Below are 17,615 nucleotides of genomic sequence, written 5' to 3'. Positions count from 1 at the left end.
ATTTTACTCACGTGATCTGACGCGAAAATCATTTAGGAATGTTATCCATACTCTTTGGTTCTTTCGGTAAAGTCACGTAAGAACCAAAGAGTATGGATTCCTGCAGTCACGAAAGCGTCACATCATTTCGGAATGTTATCCTCTTCTTCTTGGTTCTTTCGGTAAAGTCACGTAGAATGGAAATAATAAAATAAAAAAATAAAACGTATGTCAATTATTTTATTATATTATTTTATTATGTTTTATTTTTATTACTTTATTATTTCCATTCTACGTGACTTTACCGAAAGAACCAAGAAGATGAATCCCTGTAGTCACGAAAGCTTTAAATCGGAATGTTATCCTCTTTATTTTGTTCGTTAGCCTTTTACGTTCGCGGCTACGCATCGGATTCACAAAGCGGCTAAACGCAGCTGCTGCTTCTCAAAGGCTTGTCTGCTTCCCGCCACGCGAGGCGTTTGCGGCACCTGCGTGCTGTTGGCGCGGTACCTGCGTGCTGTTGGCGTGGCACCGGTGCGTCCCTGCGAACCAGCCGGCGCTCTCCTCCGCGCACTGATCGATCTCCTGGCCGTGTAAGTCCAGGTCCAGCCTCAGGGTGCCCCTGCAGCCAGCAGCAGCAACAGCAGACAAAGATCACCCATGTAGGCTTGCACAGACTGTTGAGTGCAAGTGCTGTCAGCGAGCACCTATTTAGGCCGCCACGGAACACGAGAAAGTGGTGTGGTGAGAGCATCGCCCGGACATCGTGCTCTCCCCAAGTGCTCGTGTTTACATTCGACAACAGACAACTCATTTAGGGCTGAGTCGACCTTAGGGGAGACACGGGAAGGGTTCAGATAACACTCACCACTGACGTGAGCCAAGCGCAGGAAATCAAACTCGGACTTGTGGGTTCTTAGCGCAGGAAAATACGCACCAATTTTAGGATGAATTTGAAAATGACATGGATTTAACAGACGAGGTGTCTCAGGCAAAACAAATGTTTTTTGTTGTTATATTCAATGAAAGGCACAATGCAAAGTGGCTAAGTAACGTATGGGTATAACTTGTGGAAGGTCCTCGCTCTGCCGACCAGTCACCGCATTTCAAGGGCCCAGATGTTGAATGTCTCCGTGTGTTTGATGAGGCCGGGAATGTTTCAACCAACACGAGGAGACGCCGTCGAGCGATCCTCACGGCAAGATGCCACGAGTAACTTCCTGCCACGACATCAGTTATTATGGTTTCCTGCTAAAACTAAAGGGTCAAGGCGCAGGCCTGCAATCGCCCGTTCTGGCCACTGCGGGTGGAAGATCCCCACTCTCGGGAGCCCCAGACGAGACCCTCTCGAGGGTGTGTTTGGCCTACTCTTCCGCGCCGGCCAGACATTTTGGAAGACAGGTTAGATCACCCACACTTTACCCCAACGTGCATGACCTGCCGATCACCAATGAACTCTGCTGCAGACGTTCATAATGCTGTGTAGACAGAGCGGGGGGGTTATTTAAGAAAGCTGCCCCATTGTGTCCACTGCCGGGCTGGGAGATCGAAGTGGTGACCTTCGGATTGCGAGTCTCGTACGTAACCATGGCAGCTTCCACATTACGCAAACAAAAATCTGCTAATCTGGCACTGCCAAAGCCTCAAGTGAAAGTGTCTTCAAGCTCAAACAAGCACAGCGCCCCCCCCAACCCCCCCCCCTCATGGCCGTGGTATAATTTCCACATTTCTATGAAAGGGGCCAGTCTCAAACAAAATACAACCACCTCTGACTTTCACCAAAGTTGTCGCCATTTTTATCAGTCCCACGAGGACGCAGGCCTGTGTCGAGTGCCGACCAGGATTCACACTTAAGGCCTTCCAATTGTGAGCAGTGAACTCTCAAACATCACTGCCCCGACCGGAACATGACAAACCACGAGCCGCTCCGTTTTTTGACAGCACCTCGGCGTGAAGTTTTGCCCACCGTCTGATGCATCCCAAGGTCACCAAATTAGAACAATGTCCCAGAACTGTCTTACCTGCACCCCGCATTACGTCTATTTTTGCTTCCACAGTACAATTCTCGATAATCGAATCATTAGTCACGGGAGAAATGCAGGCGCGATATGGCACTTTTCACCAGACCTTCATAAAGCACGCTCGCGAACGCACACGCACGCAGATTAATTTGCATTAATGGACAATTCACCTTTACGTAATGCAACTACGCCTAATAGGGTTACGTGGTATTTTGTTGTTTTACAGTAGCGCCGAACCCAGGGCTATTTCCGAATTATGAGCGCAGCGCCGAGAAGATCCTTACCCCAGATTGGCGCGCTGTGCGCCCCTGCTGCACGTGACGTTGCACACGGGCAGACGCACTCCGAGCAGCCCCTATCGGCGAGCCGCATTCCCCTTCCACGCTGTCCAAGCCGGAGCCAAAGCCATCCGCTTGATTTGCCCGTGGCAACGCGGGGGAGCCCATTAAGATCAGCGCGGCGAAACAAGAGCAAGAAGAAGAAGAATAAAAACTTCCCGCATATCCGTAGAGCGTCGAGGTGGCCGGGGTTTTGTTGTGAGATCCGCGGACACGTCTACCCACGCATGATGTATCGACACGTCCCGTCCCGCGGGAGAAACGGCGCTCGTAATTGATGCCCCTGCCGCCGCCACCGCCAGCGAGGGGGTCTGGAGGCGCTCGCTCACTCGCTCGCCACCGCGGGGCCCGCCGCGCTGCGCGGGCGGCCGCGCGATTCATCTGCCGATGGAGCCGCTCGTCGCGCGGGAGCGGTCACGGCCCGTGGGCTCTGGGCGGGGAGATGGAGCGAGCCGTGGATGGCGGCGGAGCGCATCGCTCGCTGCACGGCGCTATGTGCAGCTCGCTCACTGCACAGATCGCCGTGCAGTGAGCGAGCTGCACAGCGAATTCCGCACGTCGCTCGCCAATCTTTTTCGATTTTCAGAGCAAAAATGCCAAATAATGTCCCCATTCAGGCCCCCTCGGAGATGATGCCCAGGGCAAACTGTCCCACCTCCCCCCCCCCCGCCCGCCCCCGCTGCGCCCTCTCTACTGCTACGGCTGAGGGCTGCCCGCTCGCCACCTTGGGCCCGGCACTTTTAGTGGACGTCTCGCGGCTTTCATCTGATGGTCGGCCGAGCCGTTTGGGGTAAGGTTCAATCATCCCTCCCGCCGGTGAACCGCCTCTGCAAGGTGTGCGTGGTTTGGGAGCACAGCAGGTGGCTCTAATCGAGAAACCTGGGGGGTGGGAGGGGGTGGGGTGAGTGGAAGGAGACGAAATGTAATTTTACAAAAATATAATAAATTAATAAATATAAACCACCCGCTGCCTATCTCGTCGGAACCCAATTAGCCATATCTGGCTCAGGTCGATTAATGAGACAGGGAGGGAGGGAGGATTCGAGTGCCCGGTCCAAACTCGCTCCGCGGCGTGAGTCACGCTGCTGACAAGGCCTGAAGGGGGCGGGGGGAGGGGCGGGGGGGGGGCGATTTTGATCTCAGCGGCGATTTCTGAGATGTATTTTAATTCAGCATTTATCAGGAATCTCACGATTTGCTCCCCCCCCGGCGATTTGACAAATTGTCACATTCAGGTTTACAATACGCTTTGTCGTAATTATGGTCTCATTTGTATTGTTCAGTCTTCATTGGTGTATCGTGTTTTTCTGCGGTTTGTTGAAACGTTTCGACCCACCCCTACTGGACTTTTGTAGAATAAGAGCTTCACAGCTCATCGCATTCCTAAAGTATAAATCAATATTCTGATTCTGTATAATTAGCGTATGGATAGCATTGCGGTGGTTAAAGTGCCCAAGCCTCAAACCTGCTTGCCCCTCCGACTCACGACAACTGATGTCCTCTCATGTATTTTGGTCACTTTTCATCTCGCGCTGCATGGACCCTGGCGTGTGATGGCGATGGGCCGCACGGGCAGAATGTGTGCGCGTGTTCTACCCTCTCCACGTGTATGTGTGTGTTCTCACCGCAATCAATACGCCGCAAAATCACCATTGCCACCAGCACTGACATCTCCATTCACCATTCACCAGGACCTCACTGACGTACCTCCGCATCGCTTCAAGTCACGCAAGGTCCTTTTGGACTGACGCGCTTAACCTTAAACGATGCGAATTCAACCCCCGGTGAAGCTTGAGGAGCCGAATGGAGTTCAAAAGAACTCACAGACACCTCGCCGTGAAAGACCCAACACAGAAGAACCCTGGGGTTTGATCTTCCACGAAGCTCATGGTCCGCCCTTTAACGCATCCACTGCACAAACCACAGCAGCAGACGTGGATGCACAAATGGAATATTAAAACTCTCCAACATTGTGCGACTGCGGTCATCCAGAACAAAGAGTGCAACGTCATAACGACGCAACGCCCGATCCACAAATACGAAGGAGACATCACAGCGATACACAACTCCGCTGCTCCTGACGCGGTCGTCTGGCTTGACCACCTGAATGTGAAATTGTGGTTGTCGCTCTGCATCCACATCAGCCATAAGAAAGAAAGAAACTGCCATCTTCACCACCATCATCATCGTCGTCATCAATTCATCATTACGTTGCATTGATTCGTGCGTTTACAAATTATCAATATCCTAATCACCGAATCGACAAACCCATGAAACGCCCAACAATCCGCGCGTGCCACGCGTGGCCCTCGTGGCGAGACGGACACGCGCCGCCTCTTGGCAAGAGGCCCCGCGCCCTCCTGCCCCCCCCCCCCCCCCCCGTGGCCGCCTGTCACCGCTCGCTCGTCCGGGGGGTGTTTGCGCGCCGCCGGCCGGGGCGCCGAGGACGGTCCTCGTCACGCACCTGACAGCACAGGAGGCTCGGCTATTAATACTCCTGGGCTACAACAGCTCATCTCGTCCCCGCCAAAGTTTGACAGCTCCAACAGGCGCGCTTGCTTACACGGCGAGCGGTGGGGGTGAAGCAGGGGGGGGGGCGAAGTGTGGACGTCCCGTCTATCCAGCTCTTGCATCAATCAATCAAGGTGGCTGGGTCACGCTCATTAGGATTTGATTGTTTTTTCTGGATTCGTTAATCGCCGAGGGCGGCCTAGCCCGCGCTAAGCTCTCTCATGAAGACGCGTTAATCGTCTCGAGGTGATTTCTGACAGGAGAATCAACACGATTCACCTGTGGTCTACAGCACTCGTGCAGAGGCAGGTCAAATACCCATCCGCCGTGCTCTCAGACGTGGCGAGCGCTCAAGGTGTAAAGGTCGCAGGTGTGTGGCGGCTGGCCGATGTAAACATCTTTCTGGCATCGGACAAAATAAGTCAGCCCACCGCTACTTGTACATCGGTGTGTTAGCCTCCGCCAAAGGAATGTGGAATGTCCACCACAGGGCGAGCTCTTCCCAATTGGCCCTTGCCTGGTTAAATACACAAACGCCGAACCGTGAGAACAATGGCACGATCGCTGAGAATTGTTTTAGCACAGCTGGCTACGTACGGTGCGAAAGAAGTCCAACAAACATATATACAGTGCAGAGCCATCGTCTCTCTTTCCCGGCGCCGTGAGACTGTGGAGCTCCCGCCCACTGCCCCAGGGCCGCCAGGAGAGATGGGTGCTGCGACATTGCTAATTGGGAGCAGGGAGCCTCTGCGGCTTGACTGTCGGGCTTGGTGTTGCGAAGAGAAAAGTGGCAAATGCCACCACAGTCCCGAGATGAGCTTGATGACGGCGCTCGTGAAGATGGTCGTGGTGGTATTGGTGACAATGACGACACTCAAAAGGATGACATTGCTGAGTGATGATAATGAAGGTGCAGGTGGTGATGATGGTGAAGATGCTTTCATTTATGGACAGAAAGAAAACCCATATGTAAGAAGAAAAAAACCCACTGTAGACGTAATTAACATTCTGCCAACGTAATTAGTCACAAACCTAGCGCAGTACTGAAAGGGCAGGAGAGGAGAAGACCATCAGCTGCCATGTGGCGGGACGAGCACGCAGGGTGGGTGCTGGGCCATGCCCAGCATGATGCCACCCCTGCCCCTCGAACCTGCCAGCCGCAATCCTCTACTCGCTCCCCCAGTGACCGCACAGCCCGAACCAACGCAGCTTTCCATTCAATAACATTTTCATATGCGTCGATAAAACGTCATCCGACACTCCCTCTAACTTAAATTTGGAGCTTTCGTGACTGCAGGAATTACTCTTTGGTTCTTTCGGTAAAGTCACGTATAAAGATAAAATAGTAAATTAAATAATAGCATACGACGTTTCGATTGCAACACGGGAAGTGTTACTCCCTCTAACCTCTCATCAGCGAGCCGCTTGCCCTATACAGTATAAACTGGCCCTATTAGCGCTACCCACAAAGCGTATCACTTTCAGTTATCTTTGCAGTCTAAACAGTTGTCGGTGATGCGCCCTCCCTACGTCTACCCCCCAGGGATTAATTTTTCACCGAATGTTATTCGGTTCGTTCATAAGAACCGAGCAGGCTTGTGCTCACCAGTAGGAAACTTAGCCATAGCGGGAGGTATCCTGGATGCGGTGTGCCGGGTGCAGACAAAACTTCAGGGTCACCCACCTGGAAGAGACTTGGCTGACTTCAATCCCTGCTGAACATTCTCGCTGACCCCTAACACCTTGACCCCTAACGACCCCTAACACAATCCCTAACCCTAGACCCCCTTTTCCACTGTTTGCTCGCTAGTTCCGTTATCTTCCATCGCGGGATGAGAGGGCGGGGCCAAGTCAACGACGCGGCCCACCTCGAGGGGCTGGCGGCAGCAGCGGCCAGCACAGGGCGGATGCTCTCGACTCGGGTAAAGCCACCGTCCATCCATCCGCCTGCAGTCCACCGTCCGTCTATTATTGATCTCTTCGGAGCACAGCAGGCGCGTCCGGGGGGCGGTGGTTTCAGTTGACATCGGCTGGCCACGATCCGCTCTGCTTCTGACGCAACGCCCGGTCGGTGCGCGCGGCTCGTGGGCGAGCGGCGTTGGACCGGGCCGGGGACGTCGCGTGCGAGGTAGGGTGAGGGAGGCTGCGCTTAAGAGCAATTTGAGCTCGCGACTTCAAGGTCGTGAGTTCAAATCCTCGTTTCATGGTCATAAACTCAGCCTACGATCATCAATATTTGACGTGGTGTCAGATTTTGCGACGTTGGCGAAAACGTGAACAAGTCACATCAACAATCACGCGTTATTGTGTGATGATGCAGATGTCGATGTCTGCGCGAATTCATCACCGCCGCCACCGCCACGAATAACAACAAGAACAACAACAAGAACAACAACAACAACTATTCCGGCGAATAGAGACATCCGGTGGCTCCTGCGGGGTAGCGCACGCCCTGCCCGTGAGATGCGTCACGCCGCTCGCACGGCACGGGAGAAAGATCCCGCTCTGAAGTGAAAGAACGGAGAATGCACAAACCCCACCTCCCCCCCCTCTCCACCCTCTCTCTCTGCACTCCCCCCACCCTCTCTACTCTCTCTCTCTGCACTCCCCCCACCTCCCACCTCTCCACCCTCTTTCTCTGCACTCCCCCCACCCTCTCTACCCTCTCCACCCTCTCTCTCTCTGCACTCCCCCCTACCTCCCCACCCTCTCTACCCTCTCTCTGCACTCCCCCCCCACCCTCTCTACTCTCTCTCTCTGCACCCCCCCACCTCCCCCCTCTCCACCCTCTTTCTCTGCACTCCCCCCACCCTCTCTACTCTCTCCACCCTCTCTCTCTCTGCACTCCCCCCACCTCCCCACCCTCTCTACCCTCTCTCTGCACTCCCCCCCCCCCCACCCTCTCTACCCTCTCTCTCTGCACCCCCCACCCCCCCCCACCCTCTCCACCTTCTCTGCACTCCTCCACTTCCCCACCCTCTCTACCCTCTCTCTCCACTCCTCCAGTCATGTCACCATGGCCGTCCGCGCTCACATGCGCACCTGGGAGAGGCGATGCTGTAGCCCAACATAATGTGAGGAACGGGTCTCATGATGATGAGTATTATTTACACTGATGACAATAATTGTTGTTGATGATGATTTATGTTGCTTCCGATGATGATTTTCAGCATGATGGTGAATGTGAAGCTGCTGCTGCTATTCACGATTGTGCTTTGCTACAATCGCTGCTGCTGATAATAATGATGATTGATGCTGCTGCATAATGATTGTGGTGCTGCAGCTGATCACGTACTGGTAGGTTTCAGTGTTCATGATCCCTTATGACTCGCTCCACCCACATGTTCTATCAATAATTGTCCTCGCATATAACGCAATCACGCATGAGCACATACATCGACACACAAAGACAAAGATCCTCCGTGTAGCCTACTGGGGCAGGTGATGTTAGCGAGCACCTGTCAAAGCCTGATACCGCACACGAGGGCGATGGGTGGCCAGCATCACACAGGGCAGCCTTTGTCTCCCCAGTGCTGATATTTACACACTGTGCAGCAGCTAATAATTTAATGCTGAGTCGACCTAGGGGAGGCTCAAGACGGGTTAAAATATCTTCGCCACTGTTAATGGGCCGTGAACTGAAATTGAGCTCGGTCGTCGGGTTCACAGCGCAGCGCACTAACCACTACACTAGCGCTCCCCAAACACACATACAAAGACAAATGTCCCCCGTATAGCCTTAAGTATACGTGTGATACTTTTGAGACAAGTGCTGTTAGCGAGCATATATAAAGGCCGGCACGCAACACTAGAGGGTGGGTGACCAACACCACGCCCGGCCGCCTTTCTCTCCCTAGTGGCGATATTTACGCATCGCACCAGGTACTCATTTGAGGCCGAGTAGACCTATGGGAGGCCCAGCACCGGTTCAGATAATCGTAAGTGGTATCGGCCGTGAGCGGGAATCGAACCCGGGTGACCGGGTTCGTAGGCCACCGCACTGACCGCTACACTACCGCTCCCCACACACTGACGCACAGACACACACAGTCACAAAGCACAGTCACTATCCATTCCGTAGGGAAGCCAAAACAACGCCCCGTGGCAAGAACACACAATTAATTCTGCCTCTGTCATCTGTAAATAATGGTGAGGGCTGCAGAATCATGCACCCAAAATAATAGATAAATTTATATGAAAAGTGAATCATGATGTCGTTATTTGTTTATTTGCTTGCTTGCTTGCTACCCAGGATATCTCGTGGCGGCCGACGCACTGAAGCGGAAGACGCGTTCAGTGGCTCGGCCGAGGCGTCAGCTGCCTCGCTCACTGCGACACCCGCCAACGGGCACCTCGCGCCACTGCTCCCCCGTCCCCCGTCCCCCCTCCCTCGAGCCTCGTGTAAACAAAGATCCCCCGTGTAGCCTTAACGGACTGTAAGGGGCAAGTCGCGAGCAGCACCTACGAAGGAAGGCGCTGCACACGAGCGGGTGGGTGGGCGCCTTTGTCTTGCCCCAGTGGCGATGTTTACACACCGCAGCAGGTACTCATTTGAGGCTGAGTCGACGTAGGGGAGGCCCAGGACCGGTTCAGATAATCGTCACTGGTATAGGCCGTGAGGGGGAATCGAACCCTGGTCGCCAGGTGCGTAGCACAGCGCGCTCACCGCTACACTACTGCAGAAACACTGGTACACTGCCAAATCGGGGTGCAATGCGTCGATTATTATCGATTCATATCGATTCGTAAGACTCGTGATATCCAGTGGGTAAGAATCGGATATTTGCAAATTGCATTACAAATGTGCTTAATCGATGTCGTGTTGCGGTAATAAAATATATTTTGAAATTTAGAATCGCCTATTGAATCGAATTGCTGCGATTAAATCGAGCCGATGAAACGAATCGTCACGGAGAAATGTGAACCATTGCACACCCCCCTCTTCCGTCGCACTCTCAAATGCAGTCCACTGCTAGACGAGAGCCCTTCCCTCTCCGTGTTGCTGGTGGGGATGGGGGAGGGGGTCTAGGGGCTGCATCCCCATACTTCACCACGCTGGTCACAACGCGCGCTCGTGAAGGCGGGGAGCATAGACGTGTACTGCACAGTACAACAACGGATGTGGCTGAGCTGACCCCACAACGTAGCCCCCGCAGTAGCCAATAGCAGCCGTGTTTAAAGCACAGTGGCGGCTCATCCAAGCACTCGCCAAGCCCAACGCAGCTTAGCTTCCGAGATCTGACGGTATCCGGCGCGTAACGGGTGATTTGGTCATTACGTATTCCCTGCATTGTGCGTGTTGTACACTGTAGGTGTAAAACAACACGACCAGCAGACAGCAGGTATCCAGCATGCGCCCGGTATACACCAGGAGGCTTGCGGTGTGCTGCTGCTGCTGCTAATCATGTGCATCGGAGGAACGAGGGTAAAGGTGACGGAATACGGCCGAGCGTTCATTAGGCGCTTTGTCAAGACGGCTCGGCTCGGCTGCCGGCAAAAAGGCCCTGAGAATGGGATTAAGATCAATTCTTAAGCTCAAGAGAATCGCAGTTTGTCAGATTCACCCGTTGTGGTCCGATTCGTACATGCTGTATGTCATGAGTTGACTTTCCCCCCCCACCCCACCCCCGCTTGACATATCCTCGAGATTTCAACATTCACCGCAACGTGAACAAACAAAAACGTGTGTTCATTAATCGAATCGCGACGCTGATTGGCGGCAGCAGACGGCGTGAATCATTGTTCACGCCCCTAATTCACGCACACCTGCCCGACCCTGCTGATGAGACACTGTACATGTCGACGCCGATCCAGAGTTTTGCTTGTACTGAAATCAATGCTGATGATTGCATGAACTCCCAGAAGAAACACTCGTGTGTGTAACGTGGAGAGACGGATGAGCGAAGGAGACGTCGTCTCCGCTTTGTCTGCACTGCTATTTACGCCTTGAGCAGTGGCCGAGTGACTGGAGCTGTCCACTCGTGTCTGGTGCTGAAACCGACCTCGCTCAGACACGCCGTGGTGGGCGTGCGATTGTGCCCTTGCGACTCAAGCTATGGACCCCGATTGTAGACCACTGAAGTCCGCGCCTCGTTCGGCCGAGGAGGAATAGCAAAAGTACATTAACTCTCCCCTGGAGCGCTCTCGTCGTAGTGCGCAGACCTCGACATTCGGCGTTTAGCTCCTGAACCTATTGCTACGCGCTAGAATAGATTCCACCGCGGCGCTGCACGCGCGTGTGAGGCTAACGGGCAAAGTCGGGGCAAGGCCTGGCCAAGGTAAGGCAACGCTCTCACTGGGCGAGTTTCCTCGGATGCACTGAACGCGATGGGTTCTCAGTGCATTGGGCTACGGAATTTCGTGCTGTATTGATTCATGTACAGTAATTGCACGCGTGCTTTGCTCATGTTATACATTACAGTGCACAGTACATGGAGAGTAGCGATGCATCAATTTAATATCGATTCTAACTCGCCATATATGCTGGCTCGATGCGTATGTGTAAGAAACGACGTTTGTCGGTTCATGCAAACAACAAGATAATATTATTCAGGCTACAGCATGGGAAGGGAGACAGTAGAAACAAGACGGAATAGCGTGGATTCTTGAACCTAATCACGGCCCAGGGATTGTGAGAATTCATAAAATCGCCAGGGGGAGGTGTTGGGAGGGAGTGATACGATCATTATACCCGTTTATATCATTAACGCGAAGCGTGTGTGCGCGTAGCGTGTTGCAGGGAGTGGTAGCGCATTGCGTTACGAACCCGGCCACCCGAGTTCGATTCCCGCCCACAGCCAACGTCGGTAACGGATATCTATCTGTACCAGTGCTGGGCCTCTCCGAGGTCCACTCAGCCTTAAAATTAGTACCTGATGCGGTGTATAAACATCAGCAGCCGTGGAGACAAAGACGACCGGGCGTGGTGTTGGAAACCTTCCACGTCGTGTGCCGTGTCGGCCTTCATATGTGCTCGACAACTGCACTTTGCCTCTACAGCCTGTTAAAGGGCTACACTGCCGGGGGACCTTTGTCTTTGTGAGTGTACACGCGAGTGCTTTCCTCGCGAACGTTTCGGCGGGCGTGACGTTGTTTTTGTCGATGTCTGTGTTGTTGATGTCTGTGTTGTTGTTGATGTCTGTGTTGTTGTTGTCTGTGTTGTTGTTGTTGTTTCGCAATATAAACGCGTTCTCGGCTGCCCCGCTGTCCATAACCACATCTGCGGGCGGGAGCTTCTGGAAATGGCGAGCGAAGTAAGAACATGTCGGTGGAGTTCTACGTGAGTGGAATGTTTGTGCGTCAGGGTGGCGCGGCATTTTTTTTTCTCTCTCGGTGTTCGCTACGTGACGTCACTGGCGTTATTTTTTTTGTTTCAGGCTGGGGCAATACACTGTACTGTACAGTATTGGCGTCCGGTGTGCCACGTTCATTCACGCGCTCCTTCGGGCTGCACCGCCTTGCCGCCCTTCCAAGGAGGAGGGACCAGCGATGGCGCGCGCGTTACCCGCGGCGCAGGGACTAGGGGACGAGGGGACGCGGGGACGAGAGGACGCGTTTCGTCTCGCGTTGCGTTGCGCCCCGCCAACAATCGGGGGGGGGGGGGGGGCGCGGCTCACGGACACAGCGACTACTTACTCCTGGCAACAACAACAACAACCAAATAAAAACGCCAAACATTGGATTGACAACACAAGTATCACGTGTTCTCTCGCGCCCCCCCCCCCCCTTCTTCCTTGGTCCCGGAGTGCCTTCGCTGGGTGCCAAATGAACCCTATCCGCTCTCGGCACACTCCCCATGCCCCCCCTCTTCGATTTGGGTCCCGGGATGTCCCTTCATTCCCTCTGTGCCCTTTACCTGACGTCTGTGTCATCGCTTCTCTGTGTCCCCCCCCCCACCCCTTCTCCGTTAGCCTTCCATGTGCCTCTCCGTTCTATCATCCTCTCCGTGTCCCTCCCTAATCTCTGTGTCCCTTACTGCCCGTGTCGCTCCCCTTCTCTCCGTGTCCGGGAATTCCTCCTCCATTCTCGCTGGGTGCGTGCCGTCCCCGCGCGCGGGTGCCGGGGCGTCACGGGACTTCATTCACATTTCCCCCGCAATGACCGTCACCGTGGTGACAGCGCAAATCGTCGCGCGACAGACAACTTGACAGCTTTAGCGCAGCGCGTGTGTCGCCGGCGCGTTCCGTTGTGCGTGTTCGTGGCCAACCGCGCTAACGACGCTTGCCGTACATCGTCACAAGCGAGTTGAGGTCGGGAGGCGATAACCCACGCAAACAGATGCGAGTGCTGCCCCCTCGTACGCTTGGTGGGGGGTTTCTCCGGGTTCTATGATTTTGTCCAGATATGAAGCCAAACATTCATCATTCACCCCCCGGAGCACGACCCCCCTGATAAGAACTCTTGACACTCGATGAGGATGTCATGGGTAAACATCCTCCCCACCTGGCGTGGATGGCTCACGTGAGTCATTCAGACGGTGATCTGTATTTATATAAAACCAGGGCGCTGCACATTCAGACAGGTCTGGCATTGCAATAAAAGCTGCAGGATGAATATTACCAGAAACGCAGACGTAAGAGAAAACGCGATTAGCATTCTGTGCAAAACAACCAGAGCAGAGTTTGGCGGTCTCTCTCTCGCTCTCTCTCTCTCTCTCCCGTCTATATGCATGGCTCTCCACTGTCAACACCGCGCCCTGCCTGGCTGTGGCCACGTTGTTGCAGTGTACTGTATGATAATGCAAATACTGCAATAATGAAAATATATATATATTTTTTCTTCAATCCAGGATGGCTTCATTGAGCCTCAAAACTTATTCAGATGACCGGGAGTGGCATTGGCTGTGTTTGGTCAATCCTGTTGCACGGGCTGGTTTTGTGTGCGGGATTAGACCGGAGATCCCGGAGAAAACTCAACCACTCACGCGAGGGGATACCATTCAGAGTTCCGCGCGGACGGGACAGAAAGGAAGAAGAGCCCATTTGTTGCAATGCTGCCATCCCCTGGCCACCTCGCAACCCATCGGGTGTGCGAATTTCACAAATCTCCACGTGATCTACCAACCCTTGCATGCAAAAAAAGCGCTGGCTCGCAGATCGTGCGCCCTGCGCGCCCACGATCTGCGCCTTCACGGCACCGAACGCGTCACGCGCATCGTGCACGATTGAATGCGCCGCACGTGCGCTACGGGCTACGAGCGGGTCTGTAAGGCGACCGCGCGTGTGCCTAACAACGCCACTCCAAGCCCTCGATGAGCAGACCTCGCGTACCCGTGTGTCGCTATGATCAAATCACTCTGAATCCGGCGAATCTTGTCCGATCTCTGAAGCTAAGCGGTTTTGAGCCTGTCTAATCCTCGGTGTAAACTTCAGTCTGCAACCAGTATCAACTCTATCTCTGTCCTCTCTATTTTTGTGCTATGAAGAAGGGCCATTGTCCGAAACGTCGCCTGATTATATATAGTTTCACTTTTGAAGCCGCAGTGTTATTGATAGCTGGTGGTGTTCTTACGTCGCCTTGGGCGGCCGGGTGGCCTCGACATGGAAGTACGCGAATGGATTGAATCGATCTGCGCGAAGCTTTGAGTGTTGGCACCTCGTGCGCGTGGCGACTCTTCTCCGGGTACTCTCCTGTTTCCTCCCACTTGCCAATGCAGGACCTTCATGCCGAAAGAAACCCGAGACTCGTGGAGGCTTTCCCGAACACTCAAAGGTCATCCCTGTTATATAACGCCACCTGTAACGGGGCCGTTGATGACAGGCCAGGCTGCTGCATCAGGTCTACAGTCTCGTGTCACCTCACCGTCACGCAGTCGTTTTCGTGTCACTCCTTCGTCGCTACTATCTCGGTCATTGTCCCCACGAACTCCACGCTCTCGTACCTCCAACCATGCCAAGGCCTCGTCCGAACACAACGACGGATCGCTGTCGTCCTCCGTGCTGTTACCACCTTCTTTCCTCCCACCTGATAGACTTTGGAACTTCCCCCATCAACCCCTTTTCCCGAGATGCCTAAAGCATCGCTGAGTTCAATGCATGTATACATTTGTTTAACGCAATATCATCATTGCGTATCTTCTCTCTGTTGCTGGCTTATTTGCCTTGCATCCCGTAGGTTGAACGGATGCCCAACAAAAACGAACGGACACGACACGCGACGCACCCCCCACACTTGCCTGAACTCGAGCGCGTGTTGCTCGTCCTTGGGCCCCTGCAGACAGGCGGAGAGAGACTGCACCCAGCGTGGGCTGTAGCTGCCGTCCTCGCACTCCAGGTAGGGAGGAGACCACACGAGGTGGGCCCTCTCGGCCGCGGCCGCGTGGCCCTTCCTCGAGCGAGCGGCGGCGGCGGCGCGTCCCTCGCGAAGGCCCTGGGCGAACCCGGCTTGGTTCCGCGGTCCTCTCGGCGGCTGCTGCTGCGATTTGAGGCCACCGGGACAAGCGGCCAGAGCCGCCTTGGCAGATTGGTCGGCGGGCAGCGAGGAGACGTTCCGCAGCACGATGCCCCCCCGCGCCGAGCCGCGGTTCACCTGCAGGAAGTCGCCGGCCCCGTCGAACGCCAGTAGGGCGCGCCGCACGCGCGGGTCGCTCTCGAGGAGGCTGCTGAGCAGCGCCGGGTACCATCGCGCGTGCTGCACGGTCGCGTCGTCGCGGCGCTCCCGCCCAGCCTGCTCGAGCACGGCGGTCAGGAGGTGCGCGTAGTGCGCGAGAGCTTCCGCGGCACCGTCAGGGGCCGGCGTGAGACCCCCCCCTGCCGCACCGCCGCCGCTGCCGCGAGTCGCAGCCCCGGGCACGCTTAGCTCGAAGCGCTTCGTGCAGCGCGCGTCGGCGAGATGGATCCGGTCTCCCGTGGAGAAGAAGAGCCAGATAGCCGCCAATGTCTGCGGGTCTAGGCCAGCGGATTCCTGCCCGGGAGATGATGATGAGGAGGAGGAGGAGTGGGGGCGGCCCGCACGCTCCCTGTCACGGAGTCTGGCTCCTCTTCCTCCGGGGCTCGACTCCTGCCCGAGCAGCAGCGGCTCAAAGACAACGACGCCTTCACCATGGCCGCGGGCAGCGCAGACGAACACGGTAGAACACGCGGACAGCAGCAGCAGCAGCGGCAGCAGTTGAAGATGACGATGAAGACGATTGTAATAACGATGATGATGATGGTGGTGACCCATCCCCGCGCCGCGTTGCCGAAGGCGGCCCGCAGAGAATTGGTAGAGACCGCGACGAGACGCATTCACATCGGCCTCGGCGGGCGCGGGGAAGGAGAGAGACTCGCAGACTCGAGCCGAGCGACGAGCACGCGCGCGTCAATGCACGCAAGCGCGTGCGCGTGCGTGCGAGCGTGCGGCGAGCGAGAGAGCGAACCCCAGCGGCTGTGGGAGCTCACGCCCGCCTCGCTCGACTCCACGCTGCTGGCGCTTACTGATGGTGCTGCTGATGATGTTGCTGCTGATGGTGCTGGTGCTTACTGATGGTGATGCTGCTGCTGATGTTGCTGCTGCTGATGATGCTGCTGCTGATGTTGCTGCTGCTGCTGATAATGAAGATGGATACCACAGCCGCTGGTCTTGCGCTGTCGCCGATGGTGTTGGTTCCGTTTTAGGCGTTGCTGATGCTGCTGATGACGATGCTGGCGCTGATGTTATAACTCCGGCTGCTGCTCACGTTAGTGCTGCTCTTGCTGTTGCTGCGACTACTGCTGCTGCTGACGTTCTTGCCGCTGCTCCTGCTGTCAATGCTACTGCCGCTGAAGCTGTTTGTGTTCTCGCTGCTGCTACTGCTGCTGCTGCCACTGATGATAGTATTGTTGGTGCTACTGCTGCTACTCGTGGTGCTGCTGCTACTGCTGCTGCTACTAGTAGTGGTGGTGCTGCTACTAGTGGTGGTTGTGCTACTGCTACTGGTGGTGGTTGTGCTGCTGATGCTATTAGTGGTGGTGATGCTGCTGCTTCTAGTGGTGGTGGTTGTGCTACTGCTACTGGTGGTGCTGCTACTGCTGCTGCTACTGGTGGTGGTGGTTGTGCTGCTGATGCTATTAGTGGTAGTGGTGGTGCTGCTGCTAGTGGTGGTGCTGTTGCTGCTACTGGTGGTGCTGCTGCTGCTACTGGTGGTGCTGCTGCTGATGCTACTAGTGGTGGTGGTGCTGCTGCTGATGCTACTAGTGGTGGTGGTGGTGGTGCTGATGCTACTAGTGGTGGTGGTGCTGCTGCTGATGCTACTAGTGGTGGTGGTGCTGCTGCTGGTGGTGCTGCTGTTGCTGCTACTAGTGGTGGTGGTGCTGCTGCTGATGCTACTAGTGGTGGTGGTGGTGCTGCTGCTGCTGGTGGTGCTGCTGTTGCTGCTACTAGTGGTGGTGGTGCTGCTGCTGCTGCTGCTGCTACTACTGGTGGTGGTGCTGCTGCTACTAGTGCTGCTGCTGCTACTGGTGGTGGTGCTGCTGCTGCTGCTACTAGTGGTGGTGGTGCTGCTGCTGCTGCTGCTGCTACTGGTGGTGCTGCTGCTGCTGCTACTAGTGGTGGTGGTGCTGATGCTACTAGTGGTGGTGCTGATGCTACTAGTGGTGGTGGTGCTGATGCTACTAGTGGTGGTGCTGATGCTACTAGTGGTGGTGCTGTTGCTACTAGTGGTGGTGGTGCTGATGCTACTAGTGGTGGTGCTGATGCTACTAGTGGTGGTGGTGCTGATGCTACTAGTGGTGGTGCTGATGCTACTAGTGGTGGTGGTGCTGATGCTACTAGTGGTGGTGCTGATGCTACTAGTGGTGGTGGTGCTGAT

The 17,615-nt window shown here is 55.1% G+C and overlaps 1 protein-coding gene across 1 annotated transcript in view; it reads right to left on the bottom strand.

The window, feature by feature from the left end:
• GPR158 (G protein-coupled receptor 158) overlaps nt 1-16,189 on the bottom strand; it is a 57,693-nt gene extending 41,504 nt beyond the window's left edge. The window contains exons 1-2 of the mRNA XM_061557695.1: nt 15,024-16,189; nt 490-601 (exon numbers count right to left, since the gene is read on the bottom strand). Coding sequence (XP_061413679.1) covers nt 490-601; nt 15,024-16,012 — 1,101 coding nt within the window. The 5' untranslated portion in view covers nt 16,013-16,189. The remainder of the gene's footprint in view (nt 1-489; nt 602-15,023) is intronic.
• Nucleotides 16,190-17,615: the final 1,426 nt, after the last annotated feature.

Source organism: Lethenteron reissneri, chromosome 23 (genome assembly GCF_015708825.2).
Source record: "Lethenteron reissneri isolate LAM-NWPU_2019-01 chromosome 23, ASM1570882v1, whole genome shotgun sequence".
Lineage (NCBI taxonomy): Eukaryota > Metazoa > Chordata > Hyperoartia > Petromyzontiformes > Petromyzontidae > Lethenteron > Lethenteron reissneri.
This window is presented reverse-complemented; position numbering and strand designations above follow the sequence as displayed.